This window comes from Ornithorhynchus anatinus, chromosome 1 (genome assembly GCF_004115215.2).
Source record: "Ornithorhynchus anatinus isolate Pmale09 chromosome 1, mOrnAna1.pri.v4, whole genome shotgun sequence".
Classification (NCBI taxonomy): Eukaryota; Metazoa; Chordata; class Mammalia; order Monotremata; family Ornithorhynchidae; genus Ornithorhynchus; species Ornithorhynchus anatinus.
The window spans coordinates 144,016,417-144,038,717 of NC_041728.1; the positions used below are offsets into that span (position 1 = coordinate 144,016,417).

The 22,301-nt window shown below is 41.6% G+C and overlaps 1 protein-coding gene, 1 non-coding gene and 1 pseudogene across 4 annotated transcripts in view; all 3 read left to right on the forward strand.

Annotated features, from left to right (window-relative positions):
* KCNMB2 (potassium calcium-activated channel subfamily M regulatory beta subunit 2) overlaps positions 1 to 21,799 on the forward strand; it is a 272,259-nt gene extending 250,460 nt beyond the window's left edge. For all 3 annotated transcript variants that reach the window (XM_029074399.1, XM_029074346.1, XM_029074596.1), the window contains exons 4-5: positions 1,074 to 1,269; positions 20,056 to 21,799. In XM_029074399.1, coding sequence (XP_028930232.1) covers positions 1,074 to 1,269; positions 20,056 to 20,340 — 481 coding nt within the window. In that variant the 3' untranslated portion in view covers positions 20,341 to 21,799. The remainder of the gene's footprint in view (positions 1 to 1,073; positions 1,270 to 20,055) is intronic.
* On the forward strand, positions 2,715 to 2,852 carry LOC114815490. Its single transcript, XR_003763270.1, has one exon. It is a non-coding gene; the product is annotated as a small nucleolar RNA SNORA7 (small nucleolar RNA).
* Positions 13,200 to 13,326, forward strand: LOC114816607 (annotated as a pseudogene).
* Positions 21,800 to 22,301: the final 502 nt, after the last annotated feature.

A 22,301-nucleotide genomic window follows, 5' to 3' on the forward strand; every position in this document is an offset into this window, starting at 1 on the left:
TTTGGTCTGTCAAGTCTATCAATCAGGGTCCTGCCTCTGGCATACAGTTACACCGAAAGAAAAAAAAACATAATAAAAATTGAGCAGTGCAGTTCTACTAGTGTGTGTATATCAAGCCCAGAGTTGCAGAGTAGAAAGTATCCTTTCCTGATCCTCCAATCCCTGGAGAAGCGAAGCTTGTTTTCCAATCAGTCAATAGTATCTTTTGAGTGTTTTCATGTGTATTTCACTGTGCTAAGGACGGTCTTGAGGACATACAAGAGAGTTTGTAGATTTGAGAATTTGTAGATGTAATCACTGTTCTCGAGGTGCTAGCTCCTGCAACTTTTAGAAAACTGGAAATGTAGTAGCTGTTTGAGCTAAGAACAGTTTCGCTGAGCAATGAGTTACTAGAGACTGACTTCTCCAAGAAGTAAACTTGTATATTTATTATATTGTTATCATTATATCTATTTTCTCCAACAGATGATGAGACCCTTATGAGTCATATTTTTTGTATCTCTCCAGTGGTTGGTGCAGAACTGTGCACATTAGAAGAGCTTAATGAATGTTAGCAATAATAATCATATTAAGGAAGCATTTGACTGTCACTGTCATTACATAATTATAGAAGTTTATCACTGATCGTAAAATGATCTATCATATATCTTAGAATCCCAACCAAAATAGCTGTATCCAATAATCATCTGGAAATTATTTACAGTTTTCCTCCTTTCAGGTTTATAGGACATGAAGATTTGGGCCGTGACTAGTAATCCCTGTTAAGAGGTTTCTTTTCTCCTGGCTGTTTTGAAAGCATAAGTACAATTAGACAAAACAGGCACTAAAATCCAAACTACATTCAATGGACATAGTTCTGAGTGGGCCATCCTGAGCCAAGCAAAAGATTAGATAAAATTAGCAGTCTTTAAGAAAGCCCAAATTCATAAAATTGAAATATACTTATTCAACTAGTTAGCGTAATTCAGAAGATAATGGTGCAGATAAAAGTAAGAAGAAAACAGGTTTAATTGTGCGTATTTCTCACTGCAGTTTTCTATATGTTTTGTTTTGTCTTCTGTTTCTTTCCTTAGTGTGTGGATTGAAGAGTCTCAGTGCACATTGCTTAATGCATCCATCACAGAAACATTTAATTGCTCATTTAGCTGTGGTCCAGACTGCTGGAAAATCTCACAGTACCCTTGCCTGCAGGTCTACGTTAACCTAACTTCTTCTGGGCAAAAACTGCTACTTTACCACACTGAAGAGACGATGAAAATCAATTCAGAGGTAGGAATGTGACCAGCATCCCATTTCCAGTAAATTTCTAGAGGCTAGTAAATCTTGCAAAGCTTCCAAATCCTAATTTATCTACCTCCATATTTCTCTTTTGTCCATTTTCTATGGGGAAAATGCCAGCAGGAAGCAAGCTTGGCCCCATTCACAGAGCTCTTTATTCAGCACTTGCACATATCGGATTTATTTTCTATGCAAGTTATGGATAAATCATTCCCCATTTTGTTAGGGGACTGCCTTAACCTCCAACTCCTTTTAGAAGTGTAAATACCATATCCATGGTTACCCTACTCCTTGTCAGAGCCTTTCCAAGGTAGTACAAAGTTCAGCAACCAAGCAGCCCAAGAGCACAATGTAATGATTACCACTGATCTATGGTTGAATGTCAAGAATCTCTGGGTGCCTTGAAAATGCTTAATAAAGACACATTTCAAGTGTGAAAACTATTTTAAAATTAGGTAGGCCCCTAAAGACAATTTAGCTTTCTCAAAAAGAATGAAGGGAAATTCAGATTGCAAATTCCAGAGGTCTCAAAAATCCAGCACTTTATTTTTATATTGAACATACAGCCCAGGGAGTCGTTAAAATAGACTTTTAAATTGAAAGCAATGCTTTTAACTTCAAAGAAATGTAATATTGTTCCATATGTAGAGACTATCTAGAGTCAAAAGTACAATGTGAATAATATAGTGAGGCCCACACTTTTCTTAGGTTTCACCTCTTCACATTTTGGGTTGGTGCTAAACTGCTTAATAACTTTTTGCTAAAAATTATTTTCTGCCCCTACTAGATAATTTTAAAAGTATTTTTCCCCCAACAAAACCTTGCTTAGAGATTTTTAAGAATGGAATAAACTACTCTCTTTATGGAAGTGCTTGGATACAGTCTTCCTGGGAAGTAGTAAATGGGTAATTAGTCTCCTAAAGTCTTTTGCAGCCTCAAAATTCTAGACGCATGCCCCTTTTCAAGAAGAAAAATATTATGTCCTAGGCTATAAAGTGTTCAATCTCATTTGAGTCAAAAATGTTCCATATTTATGAGAATTAGAATATTAGAGCTTTCATAACTAGATAAGATGTCAGCTTGGCTAATCTGTATTTGTCATTTTAATTTGAATTGATCGTATTTCCACTGGTATAGCTGTTCATATGACCAAATTACTTTCCCATCTTAAGATAAACTGATATACTTATCTGGGGAGATAATTAACTTTTGACTAGGACAGTCTGATATGAACTCAAAGCATCTCTTTGAAAATAGTCTTGCCTTTGCTCTGTGGAATTTTCAGCAGATACGAATGTCATATTCATCCTTCCCATGGCAGGAATTAGATTTATTCCAGGTGCATGAGCAAAAGACAGTAAAATCCAGCCTGCACTGGTTGCAGCAGCTCAAATTAATACTTGCTTACAAGAATTTAGGGTGGATACATATATTGATCCCTCTCAGGGTCACACCTGGAGAGTTTCCAGTATTCTATCAGTCACGACTACAGGAGGGAGAGTCAAGCAGAGGCCTACACATTCCATTCCTAGCTTGGGCAGTGGCCTGTGAGTGGAAGGCAATCTGCTACAAGTCAAAACTCATCTATGCGGGGCAGTAGTGAGCAGTAGAGAAGCAGCGTGGCTCAGTGGAAAGAGCCCGGGCTTGGGAGCCAGAGGTCATGGATTCGAATCCTGGCTCTGCCACTTGTCAGCTGTGTGACTGTGAGCAAGTCACTTCACTTCTCTGTGCCTTAGTTCCCTCATCTGTAAAATATGGATTAACTGTGAGCCTCACGTGGGACAACCTGATTACCCTGTATCTCCCCCTGTATCTCTTCCAAGGGCAGAGACTTGTTTACTGCGCGGAAGGAAGCAAGGGTTAACCATTTCTGTAGTTTTTCCAAGAAAACTCTATGGATACACTACCAGAAAGATTGCAGATGGAAGTGGGGTGTTCTGTGAGAGATGTGTCTATGGCGTTGCTATGGGTTGGACATTACTCAACAGTATAAGACAACAACATATATTGAGGATTCAGTAAATTGAATAGCTCAGAATATCTCAGAAGGCTGCTTGAACATTTCTATTTTTTAATGGTATTTATTAAGTGCTTACTATGTGCTTAGGCACTGTACTAACCGCTGGGATAGATACAAGCTAATCAGGTTGAACATAGTCCATGTCCCACAGTCTTAATGGGGCTCACAGTCTTAATACTTATTTTACAGATGAGGAAACTGAAACCCAAAGAAGTGATCTGCCCATGGTCACACAGCAGACAAATGATGGAAACGGGATTAGAACCTAGGTTCTCCGAGGTCGTGCTTTAACCACGAGGCCATGTTGCTCCTCTATAAAGGACAATCTTTCCCTTAACCCATAGACTGTAGATAACAGCTCCAGGGTTGTTTTGCAAATGAAACTCAATTTTCAGGAGGATTTCCTCCTCCTGTTTGGAATTGCATAAATTAAGAAGGATCTAAAAACAGTAATACAGAGAGTCATAGTTCTCACTGATTCCAAACCAGCCCATACTAGGAAAAACACCTGACTTTCCATTCCAAAAGGTTAGCAAACCGTGGCCTTCAAAAGAACATCAACCACGAGGTAAAATGAGTTTTCTATCAAGAAAATGATCAGTCTCTCCCTCCTCCCATTCCCACACAAAATGGGGGCCAGTCATTTATAAAGCCCCTCGCTGTCATGAATGTGGACAATGTACTGTAATTTAGAAAGATTAATCTATAAGATATTTTCTCTAAAAACATCTGCCTACAAAAGGTTAAAAAGGAGTAGACGTAGCTATATTGAGATATGGAATGCACCGATCTCAGTTGCTCATCTGAATCAGGATGAAAACAGCCATCAATCAAGTTGTTTTAGTCTTTTCCAAAAAGGACACGAGGTTTTCCTTTTTCCTTTCCCTTTCATTCTTCCTCCGTATATTTCTTTTTAGCCTTAAAAACCAGTGCCCAAACTCTTGTCAATATCATAACCATAGCTGCTTAAGCTTTTAAATTGGCACACACTCTGCTAACCAGCTGACAAGCAGTCTCTGGGGAAAGCAAGTAGGCTCAAGAGCCTCTTGCATTCTACAGCTACTGGGCAGGGAACTGTTGTTGAAACTGAAAGCAATTACTGTGAATTTGAGACACAGTGATTCTCAGTAAAATGCTTGTTAAAATGAAATTTTCTTTGCTGATGCCTGAATCACTGCTAGAGATTTAGTAGATCTATCTGCAGTCCTATATGAATGTTTCTTCTTCTAGCCAATTTGTTGAATTCATGTATTTATATGGTCACAAGCCGGGTAGAAGGCCAACCTCTCATCCCCCCAAAATTGTTGGAAAATTCTGGAAGGAGGCTGGGCCCCCTGTAGTCCTGAGTGACAGAGCTCCACCCATTTTTTGAGGTGGAGTGGGATTCTTCTGAGGGCAGAGTGAAGTTCCCTTGAAGTGAAGTCAGGGGGTTAGAAACTTCCTTTTAATAATAATAATAATAATTGTGGTATTTGTGTCAGGCACTGTATTAAGCGTTGGAGTGGATAACAGCAAATTGGGAAGGACACTGTCCCTGGCCCATGTGGGGCTGACATTCCCAATCCCCATTTTGTCTGTCTGCTCTTACTGACACATAGAAGAGATTTTCAGGCAGTAACTAAGTTAAATTCTCTCTACGTAGAATAAAAATGAAGCTAAGGCAGATTAATTTGGTCAGAAACCCAATTAGGGGATATTTTAGACTAAATCCACCTTATGAATCTTATCTCCAAGTAAAGCTCTTGGACAGCCAGTCACATGGCCCAAGCATAAGGTGTCTGATTTCTGGGAGGCAGATCACCCATTTGGCCCTGGCAGTGTTCAAACTCAGTAGCTTTATACTACCTTATAAATGTCCCTTGTAGACCTCGACTTTAGCATTTTAGCATTTGTGTCATTGATTATATCCAGACTTGTCTGGGAATCGGCCTTCAGCTATGTTGGTTGGGGTCTTCCCAGCTGACCCGGTAACTGGATCCTGGTTGGAGTTTCTACTTCCATAGTACTACTACTTCTATAGTAACCTTAAATACAGGGTGGCCAATTTGGTGACGTATAGTTGAGAGTTCCCAACTTCAATCTTCCAAAGAAAAGTCTCATCAGAGTCTAATACTTTTAAATATGTTTCAGTGAAGCTTTCCAAAAGACATTTGACAACAAGAAAAACACACTGAGGTTTGTTTCCATTCCTGAGATCCTTCTTAATTTATGCAATTCCAAACAAGCTTGTGGTTGGTAGGGTGTTATGTGGGGTGAACTCTGAGACATGTAGGCTCCCCTCTTGTGTTTCTCAATCCCCTCAATCCCCTCAATCCCCTCAACTTAAAGCTCTGCAACTCTTTAAGCGTCATAAATGCCAGCACAGGCTGGCTTGTGGAACCATTTTAGAAAGGATGGCAGCTTCATAATTCATTCACTCATTTAATCATATTTATTGAATGCTTACTGTGCACAGAGCACTTTACTAAGCTCTTGAAAGTACAATACAACAGTAATAATAATAATAATGGTATTTACTAAGTGCCTACTTTGTGTCAAGCATAAACGGTGCCATTCTCTGCCCACAACAAGCTCACAGTCTAGAGTGGAGGAGACAGACATCAAAACAAATAAATAAAACTATATATATATGTACATAAATGCTTTGGGGCTGGGAGTGGGAAAGACCAAAGGGCTAAATAAAATTACAGATGTGTACATAAGTGTTTTGGGGCTGGGAGAGAGGAAGAGCAAAGGGAGCAAGTAAGGCAATGCAGAAGGGAGTGGGAGATGAGGCAAAATGGAGCTTAGTCTGGGAAGGCCTCAGGAGATGTGCCTTCATTAAGGTTTTGAAGAGGGGTAAGTGGTTGTTGGATTAGAAGAGTGAGAGTGTTCCAGGCCAGAAGCAGGACATGGGCTAGGGATCAGCAGAAAGACAGGCAAGATCGAGGTACAGTGAGAAGGTTAGCATCAGAGAAGCAAAGTGTGAGGGCTAGGTTATAGAATGTCCCAAGCAGCAACTTATATTGGTATGGTCAAGAGGGGGTATGATTTGGGGGATTGGGTGAGCTACCCCACCTTTAACCTGAGCCTCTTGGCCTGAAGCCCTGTTAGCCCCTGTGTTAATATTAGCCTGGATGGAGATGGAGGAAAAACGGAGAAAGGGAACACAAGAGAAAAATGGAAAGTGAGAGAGACAAGAAATGCAGATTTAAGATAAAGGCAGAATAATAATAATGATGATGGTATTTATTAAGCATTTTCTATGTGCCAAACACTGTTCTAAACACTGGTTAGATACAAGCAGTATGGTGTAGTATGAGAAGGAGCATGGCATAGTGGATTGAGCACGGGCCTGGGAATCACAGGGTCATGTCTTCTAATCCTGCCCCCACCACTTGTCTGCTTGTGACCTTGGGCAAGTCACTTCACTTCTCTGTGCCTCAGTTACCTCATCTGTAAAATGGGGTTTGAGTCTGTGAACCCCACATGGGACAGGGACTGTGTCCAACCTGATTTGCTTGTAACCACTCCAGTGCTTAGTACAGTGCCTGCAAGTAATAAGCACTTAACCAATACCACAATTATTAATTATGATTATTATCACAAGCTAATCAGCTTGGACACAGGCCATGTCCCCCTGGGGTTAACAGTCTTATTCCCCATTTTACAGATGAGGTCACTGAGGGACAGAGAAGTGAAGTGACTTGCCCCAGGTCACACAGCAGACAAGTGGTGGGGCCAGGATTAGAACCTCGGTCCTTCTGACTCCCAGGGTCCTGCTCTTTCCAGCAAACAGGGGAAATGAGTTGGAGAAGGCCCCCACCACCATAGTTTCTGCCTCCCATTACCTCTACAGCTTCTTTAGCCACCACTGCAACCATAGTAGCAGAAACCCTGATGTCAGTTTGGCTCAGAACGGACGACATTAGTGGAGTCAGGAGCTAAGGTCGCCCCCTGCATCGACCTGATTAGTGGTGGCGGAGGCTTTAGCAGTAGCCCTGGTGAACTGATTTGTCCTGAGCCAGACCGCCACCTCCACCACTGGATGGAAAGGGCAGCATCCTGAGAGAGCTCTGGCAAAAATCTTAACGTGAGGTCACGCCAGAATGGAATTTCCTGGCATCTCCAAAAAATGTCATTCCAGCCATGACTGAAAGTCCTCTTCATGCCCATCCAGGAAGGACCAGTTCGGCTAGGGCAGCGGTGGTGGAAGCAGCCATCTAGGTGGCTGCTGCGGCTTCTACTATTGAAAATAACAGAGGTCTGAAATGTCGCTCTGAAGCTATATGTGGCTCTTCTTCTGGTTCTTGAGGCGGGGAGGTGGAAGGAGGCATTTAAAATATCTGCCCAAAGAGGGGCAAATAGGGAACACCACCTAACACCAACAGTGCAGTGTCACTATCAAACCAGTCATTTAAATTATAATAATAATAATAATGGTATTAATGGTACTTGCTAAGCACTTCCTATGTGCCAAACACCATTCTAAACACTGGAGTAGATACAAATCATTCAGGCTGGACACAGTCCCTGTCATTCATTCAATAGTATTTATTGAGCACTTACTATGTGCAGAGCACTGTACTAAGCACTTAGAATGTACAATTCGACAACAGATAGAGACAATCCCTGCCCAATGACGGGCTCACAGTCTAAACGACCCCCATAGGGCTCACACTCTTAAACCCCATTTTACAGAAAAGGCAACTGTGGTCCAGAGAAGTGAAGTGAATTGCCCAAGGTCACACAGCAGACATGTGGCGGAACCAGGATTAGAACCAGGCCGGTGCTCTAGCCACTAAGCCACCTTGCTCCTGTGCTGCTCTCAATCAGTAGTATTTATTGAACATCTACAGTCTGCAGAACACTGTGAGGAGCACTGTACTAAGTTTTTGGGAGTTTACCAATTAGCAGGGGAGACAGGCACTAAAGTAAATTGCAGTTAGGAGGAAGTAAATAGAACATATAGGAAATAGATATAAGTACTACAAGGGGGTTGCCAGTATTCACTCATTCATTCAATCCTATTTATTGAGAGCTTACTTTGTGCAAAGCACTGTAGCAAGTGCTTGGAAAGTACAATTCAGCAATCAAAAGAGACAACCCCTGCCCACAAGGGGTTTACAGTCTAGTTGGGGGGAAAGAGACATCAAAACAAGTAACCAGACATCAACATAAATAAATAGAATTATAGATATACACATACATACATATTTGCCGGGGGGTGGGGAGGGGAGAAAGAGCAAAGGAAGCGAGTCAAGGTGACGTGGAAGGGAGGGGAAGCTGAGGAAAAGGGGGCTTAGTTAGAGTATTTAGCTGGTGCAAAATGCCAATTTGAGAGCTGGGGACTATAAGGAGGAAATATTAGAAATTAATCAAGGAATGCCTCATGGAGAAAATATGATTTCAGAAATTTTTCAAGATGGGGATAATAATGGTCTGTTGAACATGAAAGGGGAGAGAGTTCCAAGTAGACAGGGAATGGCATAAGAAAAAGCTGAACAGTGGAAGAGAGGAGAACCAGTCACAGTAATTAGGTTACTTTGAAAGGAATGAAGAGGGCAAGCTGAGTTGCAGTGGGAGACCGAATGGATATCCCACACTGATGTATATTCATTTTAAATCTAATGGTATTAAATGCCATTCCATCAACATCTTTTAAGGGCCACACTCAAATCAAATGGCAAGACAAGATCACAAACAACGAAGTTCTGGGATGCAGTCAGTAACCTAGCAGCAAAAATAATCTCATGTCAACAATGCTGCTTTCCAGCTGGAAACTGGAAGTCAATTGCCTAGGGTTGAATGGTGTGTGATTTTCAATAAAAGGGGTGGCTCTTTGAGCAAAACCTTTGTACAGAATGAGAGGCAAGGAGACAAAACAGAAAACACCAGAAGGTGCCGAAAATATTACACATGATAACACAACAAGGGACAGTCTTTTGGGGTGCACAGTGTGGCCAGGATTGTGGGTCCCTCATTGACCTTTTCAGCCACACACACACACACACAATATTTTTCAATATAAGTACTAAATTATTTGACTTGGAAGGACATACCTTTGAATGTATGCTTAATGCGCTGAGAAGCAGCATGGTATAGTAGATAGAGCACGGGCTTGGGAATCAGAAGATCACTGGGTTCTAATTCTGGCTCTGCCACTTGACTGCTGTGTGACCTTGAGCAAGTCACTTGACTTCTCTGAGCCTCAGTTACCTCATCTGTATAATGGAGATTGAGACTGTGAGCTCCACGTGGGACAGGGACTGTGTCCAACCTGATTTGATTGTCTCCACCCCCTGGCTTAGAACAGTGCCTAGGACACGTTTACTTAATAAATACTATAATTATTAATGTTGGTATTTGTTAAGCGCTTACTATGTGCCGAGCACTGTTCTAAGCGCTGGGGTAGATTAGATGAGGTAAGTGAGATGCAGAGAAGTGAAGCGAATCCTGTGACTTCCCAAGGTCACGCAGCAGACAAGTGGCGGAGCCAGGATTAGAACTCGTGACCTTCTGACTCCCAGGCCTGTGCTCTATCCACTACACCATACTGCTAAGGAATAGCTCCTAGCCCTGTTTAATAGAGTATTAATCTCTCTGTAGCTTATTTGTGTCTCAACACAAGTTAGTTTATTCCTGGGGGTTGCCTTATTTGGGCTGAACTTGCCAGAAAAGCATACTCTGGGAGCCACAGACAGAAGTCCTCTAGACTGTAAGCTCATCCTCTAGACTGTAAATTCATTCTGGGCAAGGAATGTGTCTATTATATTGTTGTACTGTACTCTCCCAGGTACTTAGTGCGGTGCTCTGAACACAGTAAACGCTCAATAAATACAACTGACTAGTAGAAGGTGTTGGGCGAGAGCTAGAAGAAATGAACAAACCTCTGGTCAAGTAAAGAATCCCGTTTCTGGTCTATTTTACATGTGACTCTTGTCCATTCAGTATGTTCCCCTCTAGGATAAGGGGAGAGTCTGCAAAATTACAGAGTGAAGGGGCGCCCTGAACAGAGCAGGGCAAGGAACTCAGAGAACCACCTACACATTTGGGATATTTTCCAGAGACTCTCTAAACATCTGGCATCCCTAAATTTAGGGGAACTGATTTTGGGGAAGAATAAGCCTTTTAATTTCCCATTACAGCTGGCTTCCTGAGTCTGCAGAGGAGTATGCATGAGATAAATGTGGGCTGTAGGGGGAGGGAGAGGGAGTGGGTTTCTAGTAAATGGACCAGAGGAAATGAACCAGAGAGAGCCAGCAGGCAGCCACATCTTTATACACGAAGGAAAGAGTTTCATCTGAATTAAGGTGATGGGTTTGTTTCTTATTTGATGAGCGTGCCTAACAGTGGCTCAATCAGAAAGATCAATACTCTCGGGTCTCTGTGGATTATCCCATTGCAAACATGCCATGGTCCCAAGATGAAGTACTTTCATATACCATATGCAGATTTTCCTTTGTTTCCTTATCTAGTCTCCATAAGCAGGTGTTGAAAAAAATGGGAACATCAGTAATCACACTAAGTGGGGCTGATCCTATCCCTAAAACATGCAAGCCGATGCCAGAACTCTCTATCCCGCCATAACTGACACTCTCCCCACCTTCAAAGCCTCATCACATCTCCTCCAAGGGGTCTTCCCAGACTAAACCCTCATTTCCTCTTGTCTCACTTCCTTCTGCATCTCTGTCACACTTGGATTTGCACCTTTTATTCACCCCACCCTCAGCCCCACAACATTATGTACAGATATGTAATTTATTTATTTATTACTGTCTGTCTCCCCTTCTAGACTGTAAGCTCCTTCTGGGTAGGGAACATGTCTACCAACTCTGTTATATTCTATTTTCTCAAGAGATTAGTACAGTGCTCTTTCACTCAGTAAATGCTCAATAAATACAATTGATTGATGGTTTGGTTCCCACCAGAATTAAACAAAACTCTCATAGCCCCCTCCACCTTCAATCAGAAGACCTAAGGGAGCTAACCTTTGGCCAATATTAAAGCTACGGAGGTCCCACAAGGGTTTGAGGTCAGGAATGTATCTTTTTGTTAAACTGTACTCTCCCAAGTGCTTAGTACAGTGTTTTGCACACATTAAGTGCTCAATAAAATCAACTGAATTAATGAACCCTCCAGACTCACATCTGCTTCCTCCTTTCCCACAACATTATTAATAATAATAATTGTGGTATTTGCTAACTGCTATGTGTCAACCCCTATACTAGGTGCTAGGGTAGGTACAAGTTAATTAGTTCTGACACTGTCTCTATCCCCCATGGGATGGGGGAGAACAGGTATTTAATCTCCATTTTATAGGTGAGAAAACTGAGGCACAAAGATTTCCCCGAGGCCACACAGCAGACAAGAGGCAGGGCTAGGAATGGCCTTTTTCTTTTTTTTTTTTTGGTATTTGTTAAGCATTTACCATGTGCCAGGCACAGTACTAAGTGCTGGAGTAGATACAAGCTAGTCGGGTTGGACACAGTCCATGTCTCACGAGGGGCTCACAGTTTGAATATCCCTATTACAGATGAGGTCACTAAGGCACAGAGAAGTAACTTGCCCAAGGTCACACAGCAGACAAGTGGTGGAGTCAGGATTAGAATCCAAGTCCTTCTGACTCCCAGGCTCACCCTGTATCCACTAAGCCATGCTGCTTCTCTACCACTTCTCCAACACCCCGCCTTCCACACAGGAGACCAGAATTTCCTGAAGAAGAATGGCCCAATCTATCCTTGCAATCATACAGAGGGAGCACCATCCCCTCACACTGTTATGCAGAATAAGTGTCTGGCCAGGTCACTAAGTGGTTCCCTAGAGGCCCAAAGTCATTAGCATACTTGTCGGAGTGCTTAAATTACTATCAGGAATTGGCAAAGGGAAAATTCTACCCAGTGAATCTTTGCAAAGTTAGAAAGGTACAAAATAGTATAAACATCCTGACTTCTTACTTATTGTTTCAGGTTAGGAAGGAATCACTGAGGAATGTTCCTATGTTTCAGTTTGAGTTGATAAATTTTTAATGCAGAGACTTGAAAAAGCTTTCCAAACGTGGAATACAGCAGACAGTACTTAAAATGAGAGAAATCCAAGTGGAAGGCTTTTGTACAGGCTTGGATTAGCCCCTTGAAGGATGGCTTCGGGCCCTTTTGAAAAGCAGCAGGAGGGGTAGTCTCACTCTACCACATGCTTCCCTCTTTCAAAGCCATGACCTTTTTTCCTAGCCCAAGGCAATTCAAGGAAACTACTAATGGCCACATGACCAAAATCTTGAAATCTCACATTTAGGCTATTTTATTTCAAACACAGGAAAGGGAAAGGAGTGAGAGACTAGTTCTGGAGGGGAGAATCTTGCCAAACCAAATTGGAGATGAGTAATTTCAGTCAGTCCATCATATTTATTGAGCATTTATTCCATAAGTTAACAATACTGTGAGCCCATGGTTGGGCAGGGATTGTTTCTATCTGCTGCCAAATTGTACATTCCAAGTGCCTAGTACAGTTCTCTGCACATAGTAAGTGCTCAATAAATATGATTGAATGAATGAACAATACAGGAGTGAATTTTGTGGGCAGGGCTGTAGTAGGAGAGTAGCAAGGTGAGATAATAATAATAATAATAATGTTGGTATTTTTTAAGCGCATACTATGTGCCAAGCACTGTTCTAAGCGCTGGGGTAGACACAGGGGAATCAGGCTGTCCCACGTGGGGCTCACAGTCTTAATCCCCATTTTACAGATGAGGTAACTGAGGCACAGAGAAGTTAAGTGACTTGCCCAAAGTCACACAGCTGACAAGTGGCCAAGCAGGGATTCGAACCCATGAACTCTGACTCCAAAGCCCGTGCTCTTTCCACTGAGCCACGCTGCTTCCCTAGGTGACTAAGTGCTTTAAAGCCAATGGTAAGGAGTTTCTGACCTCTCAGGATCACATCTGGAGAGTTACCAGTCTTGACTTTGGGAGGGAGAATCAAGCAGAGGTCTACCCATTCCATTCCTAGCTTGGGCAGTGGCTAGGGAGTGGAAGACAATCTACTACAAATCAAAACTCACCTGTGCTTTGCAGCAGTGGCATGGAAGGGAGCCAAGGGCAGAGACTCAGGTTTACTGCGGGGAAGGAGGCAATAGTAAACCACTTCCATATTTTTACCAAGAAAACTCTATGGATCCACTACCAGAATGATTGCAGATGGAGTTGGGGCATTCTGGGAGAGATGCGACCATGGCATCGCTATGGGTTGGACATGACTCGACAGCATAAGACAACAACAAGGAGTTTCTGTTTGATGTGGAGTTGGATGGGCAAACACTGGAGGTTCTTGAGGAGTGGGGAAATATGACCTGAATGTTTTTGTAGGAAAATGATCTGGGCAGCAGAGTGAAGTATGGATTGAAGTTTCATTTTTCATCTCTAATCTTTATGAACCACAATACTCTTAGGTAGAGCTAGCCTCCCCTAGGATTCCAGAAACCACAGCTCAGCCCCTGAGGTTATGCTGCAGTCTGGAGGAAATCGCTTCCTCTCAGGTTTTCGCTTCATCATATTTGCTCCCCTCCCCTCTCACCCCACCAAGCCCAGTCCTTCTGGTCCCTGGCCCTTGATTTCCAGGGTCCCCTCTCCTTACCTTAGACTCAAGCCCCCATCTCCCTTCTCTGTTTCCTTTGGCTCCTATTTCATTTCTGTGTTGAACGTAAGGTCCTTGTGGGCAGGGACTGTGTCTACCACATCTACCAGAGTGTACTTTCCCAAGCACTTAGGACAGGACTCTGCACCCAGAGTCGGCCAATAATTCTCATCAATGGATTGATTTTTAACTGATTCATATTTTTAACAACCACTGCAATGATCCAGCAGAGACCTGGTGGTGGCCACTGCTGCTCAGTGACACCTTCCCCTTGTGGTTCTCGCCTTCTAGGGCTGCAAAGCCAAAATGGAAGGGGCAGAGGGCATGGGGAGCTGGGTGGCCATTTTGGACCTCCTTCCCTCCTAATAATAATAATAAAAACTGTGGCATTTGTTAAGCACTCACTGTGTGCCAATCACTGTTCTAAACACTGGGGAAGGTTCGTGGTAATCAGGTTGGACACAATCCCTATCATTCATTCATTCATTCATTCATTCACTTGTATTTATTGAGCACTTATTTTGTGCAGAGAACTGTGCTAAGCACTTGGAAACTATAGTTCAGCAACAAAGAAAGACAATCCCTGCCCACAGTAAGCTCCTAGTCTAGAAGGGGGGAGACAGACATCAAAACAAGTAAACAGGCATCACTAGCATCAATATAAATAAATAGAAATAGCTATATATATACAACCATTAATATAAATGAATTGAATTATAGATATATACCAATATACTCAAGTGCTGTGGGGTGGGGAAGGTGGGTAGAGCACACTGCACTCACAGTCTTAATGTCCATTTTACAGATGAGGTAACTGAGGCCCAGAAAAGTTAAGTGACTTGACCGAGGTCACACAGCAGACAAGTGGCAGAGCCGGTATTAGAACCCAGGTCCTTCTAATTCCCAGGCCTGTGCTCTATTCACTGGGCCATGCTGCTTTTCAAGAAAGCTTGCTGCTTCTCCTATACCCCACTCCCTCTGCACTGCCGCCAGGCTCCAGAAGGAAGGAACCACAGGCTTTGAAAGAAGCCAGAGTGGCAGGGCCAACAGCAGTGAGGCTCCCGATGAAACTTAACATTAGTAGCAGCTGTTATTAAAAATACTGATAGTAATAATAATAATTGTGGTATTTGCTAAGTGCTTTCTATGTGCCAAGCTGTACTAGATGTATTCAATCAGAATAGACAGTCACTGTCTGACACGGGTCTCACAATCTAAGAGGGAGGGAGAATGTATTTATTTTTTTAAAAAATATGTTAAAAGGAGTCAGAATATAGGGAGTAGCATGAGGATTGGGCCAGGGGAGGGTACAAGATCTGAATGTCATGAGGGGCTGGGCTGAAGAGGAAAAAGCCAAGGTCTAGGAGCTAGGGAGGGGAAGAGGCAGGTCCAGGTTTATATATCTTGACAGATAACTGAGCCTGAGACTATCTTCTCCCTCCCTGTCTGGCATTCCAGGTAGAACTCCTGGCCCGCAGTTTACAATATTTCAAATTGTGGGTGTGACTGGCATCGCTAGGGAGGCTGATCTTCTGATCTGGCAATGAAAAATTCAGTTTTCAGCTAATCTGTCTCCTGCCCAGCTCCAATACGGGGCATTCTTAGTCCTATTAACAGCAGCAAGCTTTCCACCACTGTTCAGACGTATTCTGATATTCCAATGTTCAGACTTAGCACCAGAGTTTATACGACCCTGAGAGGGGAATAAAAAGGCACTAGAGCAAGTGGGAAGAAGCATGGCCTAATGGAAAGAGTACAGGCCTGGGAGTCAGAAGACCGCCTGGGAGTCAGAGGACCTGGGTTCTAATTCCGCTCCCCCATCTGTTCTCTGTGTGACCTTGGGCAAGCCGCTTCATTTCTCTGCGCCTCAGTTACCTCATCTGTAGAATGGGGATTTAAGACTGAGCCCAGTGTGGGACATGGACTATGTTCAACCTGATTACCTTGTACCTACCCCAATGCTTAGTACAGTCACTGGCAAATAGTAAGCACTTTAACATCATTAAAAGAAAAATTGGAGGTTCAGGAGTTCTCCCCCTTTTATTGGAGAAATGCTCTTGGACCAAACAGTACAGTGCTCTGCACACATCCAGTAGACACCACTGATGATGATGATCACACAAAAATCAGAGTAGCTCTGCGAAGTGGCTCATGGGATGTCATCTCATCACTCTGGATGTCCAGTGTAACACGTGTGACATCATATGCACCTCCTTGTCTGGTATTCATGAGGGCCAGCCTCACCCTCACAAGAGAGTTGAGGAGTCCGAAGACTGATCCCTGATCCCTGCAGTTCTCCTCAATGCTACTGCAGGATCTGCGATGGCTGTGCTTTTCTCAGCACTTAAAAAAGTCAGAAATCATCATCATTATCATCATGGTCACCACCACCTCCTTGGGAAAACAAGATAAATGAAAAATAATCTTGGATTTTAAGACTCAGTCATTTTGGGATTGCAATTTGTGTAGTAAGAGAACAGTCCCACGAGACTTTAAGCTCATCTTTTTGTCTTTCTTTTTAAAATGGTACTGGTTAAGCATTTACTATGTACCAGGCACTATATTAAGCACTAGGGTAGCACAAGCTAAATCGGGTTGGACACAGTCCATGTCTCACATGGGGCTCACAGTCTTAATCCCCAGTTTCTAGATAAAGTAAATAAGGCACAGAGAAGTTAAATGACTTGGCCAAGGTCTCACATGGAGTCAGGATTAGAACCCAGGTTCTTCTGACTCCCAGGCCCATGTTCTATCCACTAGGACACATACTGATTCATTAAAGGCAGGAATAAAGGCTATTGTATTCTCCCAATCAGCACAATGTTCTGCATTCAGAAAGTGCTCCATAAATGCCATTGATTGATTGATTAGTAATAATAGTATTTATTGAGTGCTCCCTGGATACCAGGCACTGTACTGAGCGCTTTGGGTAGTACAACAGGGACAAAAGGCATTCCCCACCCTCAACAAGTTTACTTTCATTCATTCATTCAGTATTTATTGAGCACTGACTGTGTGCAGAACACTGTACTAAATGCTTGGAAAAGTATAATACAGCAATAAAGAAAGATAATCCCTTCCCACAACTAGTTCACAGTCTAGAGACGGGGAGACAGACATCAATGCAAATAAAAAGACTTCAATATAAATAAATAAAATTGCAGGTATATACGTAAGTGCTGTGGACCAGGGAGAAAGGGGAAGAGCAAAGGGAGCAAGTCAGGATGACACAGAAGGGAGTGGGAGATGGTGAAAAGTGGGGCTTAGTCTGAGACATAATCTGTTGGGGGACAGAGAAAAAAATTTTACAAATAAAGTAATCAGAGTAAATAATTGACTATAGACGTAATTATGTTAAGATACACAAGTGGAGAGGATAGGCAAAATTAAATTGACAAATGATAGAGGTAGCTGTGGGGCTGATATGATTCGGGAGATGGCAGCAGCAATATAACTGAGTTATATTTAAGAGGCATCATTAGCAGCAAGGATATTATGTGGGTCAGAGCATCAAGATAAGCAATATACAGATGTAAACCACGCAGGTCATAACGGGGCAACTCAAATCAAGGCAAAATAATGAGGCAGAGGAACTGGGCTAATTTCTGTCAGCGTTAGTCTTTACTCCCACATTGCAGCTCTTCCAATAGCACCGAGACCCAAAGATGTATTTATTTTTTTCCAATTACTTGGAAGAATCTTAGTTTTCAATAATATTATCATCTGCTCAACAAACCTTATTGCGACACATTTCAAAATCACCCCATTCAGAAAAGTCTGAAAAAAGGAGCCATCTCTAATGAGATAGTATTTTCTCTAAAAAAGATATACTTTGTTCAGAAGTTCACACCATAAAGCTATACTTGCAAACCATCCCAGCATAAAATTGAAAGATTTCTCCTAAGTAAATTTCAAGAGCAACTCATTAATAAAAGGTGATATTTCTGTTTGGAATAATGTGGAAAGGAGTGGGGAATGTTAGTTCAAAAAGTCCTTAGCACATTCAACTTGGGCTGAGGTGGGAGGCCTGTGCCGGGCACCATTCCCCAGGGATTGATGGATGCAGGCAATAACATTTGCTTGCCCAGGTACACATATATACATGCACACACACATACAAGCTATCATTTTGTCAGGTGTTTATAAATAATTTTCCACAGACTCTCTGCAGCGAATTGTAAACAAGGTTACTTAATTGTAAACAAGCATACCAACCAACAAGACAAACTGAATACTTTTTTATATTTATTTTTCAAGTAAGGAAGCAGCGTGGCCTAGTGGATAAAACAAAGGCCTTGGAGTCAGAGGATCTATCCTGTTCTAATCCTGGCTCCACTACTTGCCTGCTATGTGACCTTGGGCAAGTCACTTCACTTCTTTGTGTCTCCATTTCCTCACCTGCAAAATGGGGATTACAACTGTGAGCCCCATGTGGTTCAGGGAGTGTGTCCAACCTGATCAGTTTGTTTATAGCCCAGGGTTTATTAAAGTGCCTCATAGTAAGCCCTTAACAAATACCATTAAAAAAATAAGCTTCATGGAGCTTCTGATATTCAAAAGAACGTATTCTCACATTTCCCCAAACCCCTCTTATTTAATGCCTTCTATAACCGGGAAGCATTGAACTAGATTTTGCTCAAGGACTGCAAAAGGAAATAAAATTTATTTCATGGCTGAGAATATCAAACAGCAGAAACCCATTTTTAGTACCAAGTCATAACCCCCTGAGAAATGGCATTTTAATGGAAGTGCTTTCAAACCCTTAATGTCGTGTTAGTGCCACTCAACATCATTGCTTTGGTTGAATTTATATTCCTGGCTGATTAACTTCCAAAGTGTCAATCAGACTCTGTTAGGAGAGCATCACTTCGAACCTTATTTAGATGACAAATGTCAGCATATTCAGCCTTGTTATCCAATCAAAGAGTAGGCTTCATGTTGGCAGTCAAATATGATTGCAACTTGGCAAACAAACCACAATGCCAGAGGGAGAGAATGAAGAAAAGCCATCCCATTTTGAAGTAGAGGCTATTATCTGGGGCATTTGGAGTTGAATGGGTTCAGATTTTTGTCTTCTTCATCCCTTTCAACTGTTGTCCTAATCAAAAAGGTCATCAAAAATCTAAATCCTGGCTTGCAAGACCACTTCCTCTGTCTTATGCCTCTCCAAATCCAGGGCAGAGAATGTGGTGATTCTGCTATACAGAGCACCTTTTTTAGTGGTATTTGTTTAGCACTTACTATGTGTCAGGTTCTAAATGCTGGGGTAGATTCATTCAGTCATATTTATTGAGCACTTACTGTGTGCACAGCACTGTACTAAGCACTTGGGAGAGTACAATACAACAATAAATACTCACATTCCCTGTCCACAAAAGGGGTAGTTACAAGGCAATCAGGCTGGACACAGTCCATGTCTCACATAGGGCTCCCAGTCTTAATCTCCATTTTACAGATGAGGTAACTGAGGCGCCAAAAAGTTAAGTGACTTGCCCAAGGTCACACGGCAGACAAGTGGCAGAGCTGGCACGAGAACCCAGGACCTTCTGACTCCCAGGCTTGGGCTGTAGCCACTAGACCACACTGAACAAAATTCAAACCCATTACACTGATTTTTAGGTTGTCCCATAGCAGTAAACAATGATAATGACAATGGTATTTATTAACTGCAATGTGCCAAGCGTTATGCAAAGCATAGGGGCAGATACATCAGCCACAGTCTCTATCCTATACGGAGCAGGAATTTTATCCCCATTTTCCAGGTGAGGAAACTGAGGCCCAAGAGAAGTTAAATGATTTGTGTCAAGTCACCCAGCAGTGTGGTCCAGGACTACAACTCTGGTCTCCTGATTACCAGTGCTGCTTTTTTCCAACTAGACCACTTAGGGTGCCCCCTTTCCTAGAGTGAGCACCATGAGGATTTTACCTAAAAAGAACGGATTTACCTCGCAGGCCATCAGAATTTCCCAAGAAATCTAAATCTGCATAAACGCTTTAAGAAATAATCTGAAAGAACACACTTTCATTTGAAATATAAAATGGCAATGACCTTTCAGTGATAGGAGGCCTTTTAAAGACACTGCTTTTAAAATGCAAAAACTGAACAAAGCTCTGATCTCTGGTGACCTTTCATTTTGTTCTCTACAGTGCTCCTACATTCCTAAGTGTGGGAAAAACTTCGAAGAATCCATGTCCCTGGTTAACGTTGTCATGGAAAATTTCAGGAAGTACCAACGTTTCTCCTGTTTTTCCGACCCAGAAGGGACTCAGAAGAATGTCATATTAACCAAACTGTACAGTTCTAATGTACTGTTCCATTCTCTCTTCTGGCCCACCTGCATGATGACTGGTGGCGTGGCCATTGTGGCCATGGTGAAACTCACTCAATATCTTTCCCTTCTCTGTGAAAGGATCCAACGGATCAGTAGATAAAAGCAAAAATTGATGACATTTTCTTTACAGCTCAAACACTGTTTTTCTCATTCTTCACCAAAGAACCTTAAGTTTGTAACATGCGAGTTTGCTATGAGTTCCTATATTCTTCTATGTAGAGCAATAATGCAAAAGCTGTTCTATATGCAAACATGATGGTATTTATTATGCAGAAAAAGAAAACTGTTTTGTGTTGGTGGTTTTTCATGATCTTGTTTTTATGCTGGAAATGGTATTTCCTTCTTTCCTTCAGCCAAACCAGGGCTCAGTTCATCATTTGCCAAGCTTTGGTAAAGATGGTAGAAACATGTGTCAGTGTGGAATGTTCTGTGTTTGGGAACATCAGATATCTTGAGTACATTTCTGCAATATTTCTCATTATCTCATTGTATACTAAAGCTGCAGCCAAAAAAAAGTTTCATTTTTTTACTCCTAACTGAGCTCTTAGCCAGCAATGAGACCAGAATACCTTACTGAAGGACATTAAACATTCTGCTAACATATCAATGTTAAGGGAAAAGAGAAAAAAAAAAGAATCCAGCCAACTATATATTTATATTTTTTTTTACTCGCACCCACTTCAGAATTTTTTTACTGGATCAAACTATAAAAGAAGCTTTATATTAATTAGTCACATCATAACTTCTTGTTAATCAAATAGAAAATGAACATAACTGCTCTAGTTAAGATTCTTAATCAATGAGGTGATGACACTAACAAGATACTACATCACAAAATCCAATCAAATAATTATATCTTCAATCCAATACAGTCTATGTCATTGTAATTTTTGGATTGGGACTCTTCTCTCTCTGTTTTTTCTTTCAATTGAGCTGTAAAATGCCAATATGACCTCTGCAAATTAAGCAGTGCTGGCTGGTTTGATTTTTGAATGGGGTCAAATGTGGCAAACAGTGATATTGATGTTTTAAAATTGTTATATAAGTGAATTAATATGTAGTCTTTCGTATTGAATGAGTGTATTCTATGGACATTTTACAATTGTGTGCACCAAATATATGTTTTCTCTGCATATTTTATTTTTCTATTTAATGTCCCCCTTTATGTTCTATTTTATAGGCAGTCTGGTCATTTTTCTTAACTTGAATTTAAAGTAAATATCATCCTATTTATGTCATTGAGTATAATCAGTCTCTAATTGATTTCTCAAACCAAATATCTGGCTTTATTTTTGAAAAAAAAATCCCAAAAACAAAGAAGAAAAAAATAACCAATCTCATCCACGTACAAGAACCTTTTTGTAATGTAGCATCAGAAACTTTCTAGTTCTTACAAGATTTTACAAATCACAGAAATGTGAACAGTAAAAGGAATCTCATGAGATGGAAATTAATCTGCAATATTGTATTCCATAGTATGACTTTCTTACAAGAATACATCCCTACAGTATAAACAGGGATCCAAGTGTATAATAAAAAATAAAAAATGAACTAAATAATTCAATGTTTGCATTCTAAACTGGCTCTCTGCACCTAAATTTTCAGACCTGCCTACACAGCACCAATTTGTCCAAACACTTGGAAAGGTACTATTGTAATCTGTAGGATCTTTTCAGCATAAAAGCACATTCTCACTCTATTAACATTAGGAGTGAAGAGAAAACCACATTCATATCCGTGGTAATCTCTCCCCAGCAGCTGGAGATAGTGCATTTCACCTCTTGATCCATCAACCTCTTTGGGACCCTATGGGAATCTCTTGACCTTTGACTCGGACCCCACACAAAAACCTCATTCACTGATAGGAGCTGGGATTATATAAAAGATACAGTCACTTACCAACATAAAGAAAGGGTGGTTGACTGGGTCTTTGGATAATCATTTAAGCACTCACGGGAAGCAGTGTGACCTAGAGGATAGAGCACAGGCCTGGGAGTAAGAGGATCTGGGTCCTAATCCCAGCACTGTCAATCTCTTGCTGTGTGACTGTGGGCAAGTCAC